At 61.5% G+C, this 11703-nt stretch overlaps 1 protein-coding gene across 1 annotated transcript; it reads left to right on the plus strand.

The window, feature by feature from the left end:
* The first annotated feature begins 1914 nt into the window (after positions 1-1914).
* RASL10B (RAS like family 10 member B) lies at positions 1915-11371 on the plus strand. The gene is made up of 4 exons (XM_055131974.1): positions 1915-2073; positions 4634-4996; positions 8588-8712; positions 9262-11371. Exons 2-4 carry the CDS (start codon positions 4781-4783, stop codon positions 9530-9532), a joined length of 612 nt encoding a protein of 203 aa, XP_054987949.1. The 5' UTR covers positions 1915-2073; positions 4634-4780; the 3' UTR covers positions 9533-11371.
* The last annotated feature ends 332 nt before the right edge of the window (positions 11372-11703 follow it).

Raw genomic sequence — 11703 nt, forward strand, 5'->3', positions numbered from 1 at the left:
CCCATATGGTCCCCTGAGCATCATCAGGTGAGACCCAAAAAAGCAAAAAAAAAAAAAAAAAATTGCTTCCAGGCCAGAAAGAGAGAGAGAGACAGCACAGGGGATAAGGTGCTTGCCTTGCACTTGGCCAGCCCAGGTAGAAGCCCCAGCACCACACACGGTCTGCTGAGCACCACCAGGAGTGACCCCTGAGCCCCGAGCCAAGAGTCAGCTCGAGTGTGGCCCAAAACAAGCTGGTTAGGAGGCTCTAGGTGTATACACTTGATTCTCCCTGCCCCCACCACACATGGTGCTCAGGGAGAAACTCCCTTTCTCTGCCTTGTGTCTGCTGCTTGCTGTGGCCTGGTCAGCCTCATGCCCCCACCCCTGGGAGCACACCCAGAAGAAACACTTTGTCAGGGTGGTGGTCAGTCACCTCGAAAAGGCTGTGTATGTCCGTGAAAGGTGTGAAAATCAAAGCTTTGAGACATAATTTGCTGGGAGGACTTCCTTTCTGGGGACAACTGTTCTCATCTCATAGGTAAGGCAGCAGGGTCCTGAGAGTTTTGGTGACTCGATGTCAAGTTAACCGGACTCATTACCATGAGTTATGAGTTATGCCTTTGGTCTGGGCAGGACAAGGAGGGCCCCAAAGGCAGAGTGCCAAAGGAAGAGGAAGGCTGGTAGCGGCCTTGTGGGGTCCCTAATTGGGGACTTGGGGGGCCCTGGGGGGGTAAGTCCCTGGATCCTTCCCAGCTGTTGCCCACTGCTGCCCCCAGCCTTGGGGGTATCACAAATGCATCTCTGCCCAAGTTGCTGCCTGCCTGCAAGCCCTGCGGTGTCCACACAGGGCTGGACCCTGACTCCTTACCTGGCCATTACACGTTTGTCAGGTCACCTCAACCAACCTCTCAGCTGCCTCTCACCCTGCTTCCAGCCCGCTGGGCTCCTGTGTGATTCCTGCACCCCTTCTTCAAGCCTCTGTAATTGCCCCCCAACTTCTCTCACTCTGTCCTTTAAAGCCGCTGCCTCTGAAGCCACAGACTCCACTAACTCCTGGGTCCACCCCTGCCCCGCAGAACCTGGGCTCTGCGTTGTGTTTGCTCCTTGCGGCTGCCCCATCACCCTGCGCGCCCCCTTTGGACTAGAAACCCTATGGCTAGGGACTCCCAGTTTTCTGTGCACATGTTGCACTTTAGCCACCTCGGTTCTCCCCACCTCGGCGAGCTCACGGAGAAGATGCACCCCAGCGAATTCAAAGGCTCAAAACTGAGGGTGGCAGGGAAGTGAGGAGCACGTTGTCTGGCCCCCAGAACTCGCTCAAACTAGCTGTTGCGCTGAGAATCAGGCTTAGAATAATTCCTGGGTGGCTGTCCTCTGCCCTCGCGGATGCGGCCACCTCCCCATCCCCCAGTCCCGAAAGACACTACATTTAGGGGTGTGGGGGTCACCCGCTGGCTGGAGATAGCAGCATGGTGGGCCCGCCTGTCGCTGCCGCGGGGACACATCGGGGAGATCGGCTTGCGGTCCTCCGGGTGGGGGGGAGGGGACACAGTGGGCGCCCCCCAGGAACGGCCTGGACCGGGAGGTCAGAAGAGACACCCAGAAAGGAAAGTTGGGGTGCGGGGCGAGGAGATGGGGAGGGGGGATATGGAGTGAAGCGGAAAGCTCCAAGGCCCCTTGGGGTCCCTTTCACCCCACCATCCAGGTCAGAGCTGAAAACACGGCCGGGAAAGTGGCTCGGGAGCGAGGTGAAGGTCGCCGCGAGACGGTCGCGGCCGGGCCGGGCCGCCCCGAGAATCCGTCGGGCGCAGGGACCCCGCGCTGCACCGCCGGCCCCGCCCCCCGCGCGGCCCCCGCTCCCTCGGCCGGCGGAGCGCGCGGCGCGCTCGGAGCCAGAGCCCGGCCGGCGCGTCCTTCCCCCGCGGCCGCACCTGCCCCCCGCGCCCGCCCCGCGCGCCCCGCCTGGGCAGCCGGCGGCGCCCCCACCTCCCTCCCCCCGGGCCGGGGAGCCGGGGGCCGCGCCGGAGCCCGGGGGGAGCGCGGCCCCGCCGGCCGGCCAGCAGGACGGGGAGCAGCTAGCGACGGCTCCGGGTAAGCGGCGGGCGCGGGGCGCTGGGTGCGGGGTCCCGACCCGGACCGGGGGCGTCCGGGCGAGCTGGGAGGAGGGGGCCGCCGGGCGGGCGGGGAAGCGTCGCGGGGCGGCCACGTGAGAGCTGGGGCTGCATGGAGGGGGTGGGGGTGTCTGCACGGTGTCGGAGGCGGAGAGCAGCCTGAGCTCCGGCACCCCCCCCAAACTCCTGCCAATCAGGTCACGGGGAGCCCCGCATCCCCCAACGCCCCCGCCCATCGCCTCCCACTTGAGCGTGGTGGGCACGGACGGCGGGCAGACGTGGGACCCGGCCCAGGGACCGCAGAGGACACCCCCACCGCCGGGTCTGGGGCAGGAACTCAGGTGGCCAGACGAACTGGAGGGGACCAGGAGGCTGCCCCCACCCCCGGTATCTCGCCAGCCACCGGCCCAGTCTGCAGACTCACTGCAGAGCGCAGGCCTTGGGGAGGGAGAGCTGGGGGGTGGGCCTGCTGTTTCGGACACCCCCTTCCGCTCCCCCACCCCACTGGCCTTGCTGGATTCATAAACAGGATCAGGGCCTTTGCCTGGGAAGAGCGGGTGGGCGCGAGCGTGGCCAACGAGCACCTGAGTCAGGAATGGAGCCACACTAGGGCCTGCTGAGTGCCAGGAGACTGGACCGGGCCCAGGGACCTCTGGCACCCCCTCCCTGGCTCCAGCGCTCTGCCTTGCTTTTATGTCCCTAGCTCTTCCCCGAAGGGCTGGTTTCCGGGCAGGGAGTGGGGTGCCTGCATGTTCTGGGAGGATCTGCAGGTAGAGCACATCCTCACAGTGGCCACACCCAAAGAAGGGTCAGGGGCGGGGGTCTTCTGGCCATCCTTGCCCTTCTCCCCAGGATGCCCCCTCCCCACCTGCTCCAGATGGTTATGTAATTAACCCCAAAGCCAAGCCGCATGGTGCTGGGGATGCCTGGGGCCCAGCGGCCGGGGATTTGCTGCGTTGGGAACCAGCGTTTTCTGCCGAGTCTCCAGAAGTGGAAAAACACCTGTTGGGGAAAGCCACTGCATAGTGCCAGGAGGAGATCGGGGTCTGATCTCCATAGCACAGCTGGCTGCGTGGGCTTCACTTCCCAAAGCCTCTGGTTGGGGGTGTCTTAAACCAGTGCTAAAATGAGGAGCAGAATATCACACACTCACGTGCATGCACATACACAAGTGCGTGTGCACACATGCGCTGCTGGCAGGTGTCATTAAGATGGTGCATAACAGTGCCCGCTCTTGACTGGGCATCACCCTGAGGCCAACCTCGGAACACCGTACCACCCCACCACCCCCATGTCCAAGGTTGCTCTTTAGGGTCAGAGCTAGGCACCAAGCCATGGGGATTGAGCCCTATTGGGACCGTGGCATTGGGAGTGCACAGACCCAGGATACTTGGCCTCCAGCCAGCTCAGGTTGGCTGAGGGGGCTTGGCTGCCCACCGGACCCACAGAAAGAGCACGTGACACACACAGGGTCTGCCTGGGTCCTGCTTACCCAGCACGGGTACCCTTCTCCTGCAGAGTCCTGGACAGAAGGCCTCGCTCACGCCCTCATCGCCCTGGCCATCATTCCCAACAGGAGGAGAAGGCGCCTCCTGGAGGGATTCACTGGGATTATCTGCAAGAGGAGATAGGAACCCCCACTTTATACCCAGGCAGGCCGGTGATTTGTAGACTGACCTGCAGCTGGGAAATACCCAAAGTCACAAAGACTGAGAAGGGCAGGAGCGTGTGACCCCACAGCCAGGTCCCACCCTGGGGCAGACCTTTTCCCGGGCACTGAGCTCTGGGGCCTACCAGGCCCGGGGTCTGCACCACCACCACCCCAGAGCCCCAGGGAGACAAGGCCAGTGGCCATTCCCAGCCACCCAGCTGTGCTCAGGGATTAGCCCCAGCTCTGTGCTGAAGATTGAACCCAAGTCGGCCACATGCAAGGCAAGTGCCCTACTCGCTGTCGTCTCCCTGGCCCCGTGGCGCACAGGTCTTCCTCAGCACTTCTCTCCCAAGTGGGATCCCTGTTCTGTAGGTTGGCTGTAGAGACACGAGAGCAAGCAGGCATACAAGGAGAGTGTGCCCCAGAGCCTCCTCTCCAGAGGGCAGCTAGTCCAGACCTCCTCACCGGGGCACTTGGGAACTGGGAGATGGCACTGGGGCATGTGCTGACTGCAGCCAGGGAGGAGAAGCTTTTGTCAGGCCTGTCTGGCAAAGGATTCCACCGCCTGGACCCACACTGAGGTGCTCACCCCGGGCCCCCCAGGGGGAGGAGGCCAAGGCCCTCAGGAGTGACGGCCTTGTCCCTGGCTCTGTGGGGAAGGGCAGTCTGGAAACACTTTCCTCTCTCTCTGCCCTGAAGCTGCTCCTTTAGGGACGAGGACCAAGAGGGCACGTAATGAAGGGCAGAAAGGATATGGAGAGACTGAGGGTGGTAGGACCAGGATCCTGGGAAAGGGAAGGCATCCCAAGGGGCCGGGCCAGCTGCTGCCGAGTCCGGGAACTAGAGCAGAGGAGAGCCACCCCATCAAGTCCCCCTCTTGTCCCCACAGCCCAGGTGGAGGCCGCAGAAGGCCCAGAGCCAGCAAGGGCAGCAATGATTGGTCCTGACGGTGGCTGAGCCCCCAGCCCCTGGAATATGCAGCCCGGGGGGGCCCCAGGCAGCGGCGAGGACAGGGCGGCGGAGCGGGGCGGGAGGCATGGTCTCCACCTACCGGGTGGCCGTGCTGGGGGCGCGAGGCGTGGGCAAGAGTGCCATCGTGCGCCAGTTCCTGTACAACGAGTTCAGCGAGGTCTGCGTGCCCACCACCGCCCGCCGCCTCTACCTGCCCGCCGTCGTCATGAACGGCCACGTGCACGACCTCCAGATCCTCGACTTCCCACCCATCAGCGCCTTCCCTGTCAACACGCTGCAGGTAGGGGACCACGGGGCGGGGTGGGGGTGGGGGCCGGGGGAGCAGCTGTCCCCTCTCCAGGCTCTGTGGGAGAGATTAGTGCTTGAATCAGAGGTGCAGTCTGCTCTGAAGGAACCCAGCGACTGAGAAGGGAAATGTTCTGTGGTTCTCACGGCAGAGATCAGGGGAGACATGGGGATCTCAGGCAGCCCTGAGCAGAGATCAGGTGCAGAGCCAGGGGTGTCCCAGGAGGCCAGGCATCAAGTAAGAGGCAGACAGGGTAAGGCTGTGCAGACACCCATCACTCTCCTGAGTCCCACCTGCTGTGGCTGCCATCCTCACCCCATGGCCTCTGGGGAGGGGGCAGCAAAGGATGTTCCCCAGATGAAGACCCCAGTAAGGCCTTTTGCTGAGGTCTTTGTTCTCCCCCCAGTCTGGTCCGTTGAGCTGGCCCCTGAGTGGGGGTGCCCCTCCCCACAGCTGTCCAGGATAAGGACTCCTCTCCTTTTCCCCTTGGGGCCTGCAAGGAGAGGCTGAGCTCTTGGCCCAGCGCTCACTGCAGGAAGCCTCCAGCAGGATGGTCAGGTACAGGAGTACCCACAGAGGCAGCCATCTCAGGGTGGGGGACAGCACAACCTCCCCTCTCCTGCCTGGAGTGCTATCTGCCCCCCACACTGAGCTTTTTAGTCTTTCCACGTTCCGTTGTGCATTTGCTTTAAATTTAGTGTCAGCTTTGGAATAGCTAAACTGTGCTGCAAGAGGAGCCGCTCCCCAGCCTTGCCCCGTGCCTGCTGGCCCTCTGCAGCTCGGCCCCTGTGCCTCGCTCATGGTCAGCCTGCCGGCGGGCAGATCAGAAAGCCTCACTTCACCCCCTTATGTTCAGCGGCAGTGCTGTTCTACCCTTTGTGTTTATGACTTAGCATTATCACCTAGAGATCTTGCCGATTCCTTCCAGGGGAGAGCTGTCTCATGGAGCACCTGCTCCCGAGCACGGACGGGGATGCATTTCTCATCCTAGGCTGTCTCCCTGCCCCAGCCAGGACTCTTGTGCAGTGAGTTTTTGTGCATGGGAAGGTGTTTCTGTGAATGAGTTCCTGGAAATAGTTTTGCGAGTGTGAAAGGTAGAGGAACTGGGGGTTTGCAGATGGCCGACACTCCCTTCCCTCTCAATGACACAGCCTTTTTTTTTTCTTTTTGGGTCACATCTGATGATGCACAGGGGTTACTCCTGGCTCATGCACTCAGGAATTACTCCTCCTGGTAGTGCTCGGGGGACCATATGGGATGCTGGGAATCGAACCCAAGTTGGCCATGTGCAAGGCAAATGCCCTACCCGCTGTGCTACTGCTCCAGCCCCGACACAGCCCATTTCATGCCCCTGATCACTTGTTTCCCTGAAGCCTAGCCATTAGACCATGTTGTCCAGCTTCAGGGCTTCTCCCGGCTTGTTGGGAAAGAGTAATCTTGTGGTTTTTCTTTGTTTCTCTGATGAGGGGTAAAGCTCAGCATCTCTGCGTCTGCTAGAAGGCCTTTATAGTATACTTATTTGACAACTGTTAATGCCTTTTCCATCCAATTAACCCTGAATCTTGGACCCTCCGGGATGTTTAAGACTTCTCTCCGGGAACACTAATAAGGGACTTTGAGCAGAGATTTGCCAAGAAGAGACCCTGCAAACCTCAAAGGTCAAATATAAAATCCAGGTTCCTCCTGAAAAGAAAATTTTCCCAACACCAGATGAGATGCAGCCTGAGAGAGAGAGTGTGGCAGCTCCGGCTTTGGGTCTCAGCTGCTGCTCCTGCCTGCCCCCATCTCGGCACAGGGAAGGGAACTGAAGGCAGGGGGTGGGCAGCAGAGCCTCCCCACTGCTCCTGGGAATTTAGAACCAGACTCAGTTTCCAATCATCCTTCGCCTGGATGCAGAGGGTCTTCTACCATGTGGCGCCCCGTTCAGAGCAAAGTGGAAGGAAAACAAGCTGGCTTGCTCTCTCCCTTAGTGAGGGCTGAAGGTACAGCCAGCCCTTGAGCAGACTTCACCCTCGCCCTGTGGATGCAGTCCTGAGGTCCCCCCTCAAGAAGGCCACATTTGGGGGGAAGGGCCAGAGAGCCGGAAGACAGGAAGAAGCCCCTCCCTGACCCCAGACCACACCCTTTCATTTCCCGCCATTGACACTCCTTGCTGGAGGATGAGGGACACAGACACATGTGGGCCCCCAGTTCATGAGGTCGCTATGGCCAACAGAATGCAGTTCCCCGGCCGATAGGCAATTAATGGTTTCCTATGGCTCCAGTTTTCCGACACCCAAGCTAAACCTCAGCACAAAGGAGAGATGCCACATCATCTCCCTGGAGCGCTCCGCGCTGCGGTGGGCTGTGTATTCTGGCCCAGAACCAGCTGCAGGGCCTCCTGCAGGCCTTAGCCCGCCCAGCTCCACGTGGCAGCTGGTGTGGGAGACACGCAGGGCTCCCTTCTTGTCTTTGATGGGGGGCCCTGGGAGGAGTCCCTGTGTCCCCCTCTTGTCCTTGGAGGCAAGGCCTCCCCCACTTCAGTGACCCCTTAATTCCACACTCTGGCCGCCTTCAGCGGCTCTTGGAACTGCCATCTGCTGGCAGGTTAATGAGCTAATTAATCTCTTCAGGAACTTCTTTTAGTGCACTCAGCCTTCCAGGGGCCTATTTATCTGTAGCTGCAGCCCCTCCCTGAGAATTTGCCAGGAGCATTCAGGAAGCGCACAACCCTCCGCCCCCTCCATCAGCCCCTGCTGGGCATCCCCGCCTCAGTCTTCCCGGTCTCAGCCTTCGTCTTATCGCACTGCACCCTGGGCCATCCTGGCAGGGAGCAGTCTGAGGCAGTGAGCCAGGGCAAGCAAGGTGTGGGGTTCAGCACCAGGGAGAGCTCCTGGGGCAGGGGGCTGCCCTTTAAGAGCCTCTGGTAAACCTACAGGAACCTTCCGAGTATGATTCCAATGTAGTAGGGGGTGACAGGAGCAGGTTTATAAAAACAAACGATCGGCTCTGGCTCTTTTGGGAGCCAGCAGCAGAACTGGGGAAGTGGAACTGGAAACAGCTTTGACCAAGGTACAAAGAAAAGATTCTGGAAACGCAGCTGATGCAGGGAAAAGTCCCCTACATGCTTGGAGGCTTCTTGGAGAAGTAAGAATTTGGGCAGAACCTCCGGAGATAGGATTTCAATAGCTCCAATAACTAGATCAGGCCAGGCTCTTGGAGGCACTTCATGAATGTACTGTGAAGCAAATGACTGGAGGGACAGACGTGCAGGGAAGAATGGATGTAGTACACAGGGACTGAGAGACGCATGCAGAGAAGGACGGATGTATGCAGAGACAGATATATGTGGGGATGGACGGATGCATGCGGGACCCAGTGGAACGGGCAGGCCTCCGCTCCACCTGTGTACAGGGCAGTGCAGTGCTCTTCGAGGTCAGGCAACCTGGCCTGGGGGTGGGGGTTGCAGCTCAGTGCCCCTAACATACACCATGGACCTAGGGAATACGAGAAGCATAGGATGCAGTGGCCGGTGAGAGTGCTGCCCGCCCAGCACCCCAGCGCCCCCTGTCTCCTCTGACGGTGCCTACTGCTGGGCTGTTGCAGGAGTGGGCAGATGCCTGCTGCAGGGGACTCCGAAGCGTCCACGCCTACATCCTGGTGTACGACATCTGCTGCTTTGACAGCTTCGAGTACGTCAAGACCATCCGCCAGCAGATCCTAGAGACCAGGTGAGGCTCAAAGCACCCTCCCTCCTTCCATGGGTGCAGCAGGAGAAGCCTCCGCTTATGTGCTCAGACTGGCGTGGCACACACCATTTCATTGGCCATTTCTCATACACAGGTTGGACGCCTTACCACAGCGTGGCTAGTCTCATACAGTGGTTTATATCGCCACTCTGGGAAAAATTCCTGAGGCCACGCAGCTGCATGTTTCACCCCAGTTAGCCTGCCTCAAGTTTCCTCATTTGTGCAATGGGGTGACAGTACTACTGTTTTTTTTTTTGCGGGGTTGGGGCACACATGGCGGTGCTCAGGGGGACCCCATGATGCCCAGGATCGAACTCGGGTTGGCTGCGTGCAAGGCAAACACGCCCTACCCTCTGTGCTATCTCTCCAGTCCTAGTAAAACCCACTTCTGCACCCGTTACGTCAGTAAGAGATTATAACCTACTTGTCAGGGGCTGTAGGGCTGCACCCGGAACTGATGCTCTTCTCCAAGCCCATGGGTGACGAGACTGGTGGAGCTCTGAGACCGCCCCCCCCCACCTCGCCCCGCAGGGTGATCGGCACCTCCGAGACGCCCATCATCATCGTGGGTAACAAGCGGGACCTGCAGCGCGGACGCGTGATCCCGCGCTGGAACGTGTCCCACCTGGTGCGCAAGACGTGGAAGTGCGGCTACGTGGAGTGCTCGGCCAAGTACAACTGGCACATCCTGCTGCTCTTCAGCGAGCTGCTCAAGAGCGTCGGCTGCGCCCGCTGCAAGCACGTGCACGCGGCCCTGCGCTTCCAGGGCGCGCTGCGCCGCAACCGCTGCGCCATCATGTGACCCGCCCCGGCCACCCCACCCCCCACCCAAGCCGGAGGGGCGCGTGCGCCCCCTCACCGCCCCCGGGCAGCCGCACGCCGCCTGGAGAAGGGCCGAGGCCACGGGAAAGCCGCGCCCCGCCCGGGCCCCACAGCAGCCTGCGGGGATTGGCAGTGGGCGAGGGTGCTGCCCGGCCCCCGCCCCCACCCCCGTGCGTCTGCCCCGGAGAGTGTCTCACCGCCCCGCGTCCGCCCCCCGCGTCTGTGGGTCTCAGCCCTCGCGCCCTCTCCGGCCCGCCCCGCCCCAGCTCCGCTCTCATAGGGCTCATTTCCTCCTCCCCAGGCCCGGCGCAGATCCTGGCCGCTTCGGGAGCGCCCCCTCCTGGCCTCGGTACCACCACGGCACAGGGCAGAGAGAGGCGGGGGTTCAAGGACTACCACCCGGCCCCGAGGGTCGAGGTCCCTGATCCGCCAGGGGGAGAAAGCTGAGCGCCCCCTCGTTTTCAGGGAGACCTCCCCTGCCCGGCAGCCCCCAGAGACACAACAACCTACCTTCCAGCCTTAACTCGGTGGTTCGTCCCTGCCGGTTGCCCCCCACTCCCAAAAGCCAGGTCACCCCTGGGGACCCCCCACCCCAGGAGCAGAGGGACTCTCCCAAAGGATTGGTGTACCCCGCACACACGAACCCAGTTTCCAGCCCCTTATTCTCTCCTGCATTGAGTAATCGGCCAGATCAGGGGGCTGTTGGGTTTGGGGAACAGATGGCAGGGTTGTCTTAGGAATAATTGTCCCCCCATCAGTCTGACAGCCCCAGGACCTGCCTGAATCTCAGGTAACCTGGGAGGGGAGGTAGAGCAGGAAGAGAACATGGGGCTCCCTGTGTTTGGGGGGACAGCCCGCAGCCCCACCCCTTGATGGAGGCGCTCAGGATCTGATGCCCAGCCCCCCAGCCCCCAGTCCCGACCCACTCCGCCCCACATTCTCCGGCTGCCCCACTGGCCGGTCTCTACCTCTCGTCACCGGAGCTGATCACTGTCAGTTTTGTACGATTTAGAAATAACAAACGTAACGAAGCTACTAAGAGTGGCCTGAGGAGTTACTGGGGGGGCTTAGAAGGCAGCAGACATGGTATGTGTCCCCTCCTGCCTCCTGCCCTGGGCTGCGGAGAGGATGACCAGGTCCCTTGTTAGAAGTGGGCACCTGAGAACACCCCCACTTCTCGGATTCCAGGCCAGGAAACAGGTAGCCCTGAGCACAGAGGCTGGGGGGGAGGGTCCTGTCCAGCTGCCCTCCCCGCAGAGGGCACCCTTGTTCTACTTCTGCTCCCCCACGGTCAGCCCCTGCACCAGCGGCGGAGCCCTGTGGTGATGAGGTCCACTCGTCCCGGGTTCTAGTCCCCGCTGTGCCCTGTGACTCTGGGCAAGTGGCCTGCCCTCTCTGAGCCCCTCTGAAACAGAGGCAGCGGCTCCCCTTCCCCACACTGAAGTGGCTGGGAGGGTCCGAGAGAGGGCCTGTATCCCCTGTGCCACTACCCACAGGTCTTTGGGGGTGGGTGGGGTGAGGGCAGCGTCTTCCCCCACCCCAACACTGTGACCCCCCAGTTCTGAGGCACACCGGAGGTAGGGGTGCAGGCCCCAGGCCTCTGGCCGCCCGTCTGGGGGCCATTGGAATGTATTGCCTGGCCAGCCCTCCACACCCGCCCTGGCTTTGATTTGGAGTCCCTCCCCGCCCCACCCCCAGTCTCTGTCCTTTCTGAACCCGCTCCTGTCCCCACCACAGGGTCTGGAAGTGCGCGTGACGCCCGTCGCCTGTGACCAGAAGTCAGATTAAAAATCAGGGAGTGTTTTCCCTCGTTTCTGTATCAAGGTGTCGGCTCCGTTCCTGCTGCTGAGGGGACGGATGTGATCTGCCTGCCTTAGCTCCCCTCGGAGCACTGCCCTAAGAGGAGAGAACCTGGGAGGAGCCTGGGACGGGCCTCTCCACAGCCCCGACCCTGGTCAGAACCCTCCCCACCCCACCCCTGGGGAAGCCAGGCCTTGCCCTGACGCTGCCTCAGGAACTGGGGGTGACAGCGGGGCTCAGCCCCAGCTCATGCATCCGTGTCCCCCGCCTCTGTGTGGTCCTGGGGACAGACCAGGCCACTTTCCTTCCCACCCTGCCAGCTCCATCCCGCCTGGGAGGGCCTTGGGCGCT

This window comes from Sorex araneus, chromosome 3 (assembly GCF_027595985.1).
Source record: "Sorex araneus isolate mSorAra2 chromosome 3, mSorAra2.pri, whole genome shotgun sequence".
NCBI lineage: Eukaryota > Metazoa > Chordata > Mammalia > Eulipotyphla > Soricidae > Sorex > Sorex araneus.

Coding starts and splice junctions, on each gene's coding strand:
- RASL10B (XM_055131974.1), top strand. CDS start 4,781: ATGGTCTCCACCTACCGGGTGGCCGTGCTGGGGGCGCGAGGCGTGGGC. Junction 4,997..8,587: donor TCCCTGTCAACACGCTGCAG/GTAGGGGACCAC, acceptor GGGCTGTTGCAG/GAGTGGGCAGATGCCTGCTG. Junction 8,713..9,261: donor CAGCAGATCCTAGAGACCAG/GTGAGGCTCAAA, acceptor CTCGCCCCGCAG/GGTGATCGGCACCTCCGAGA.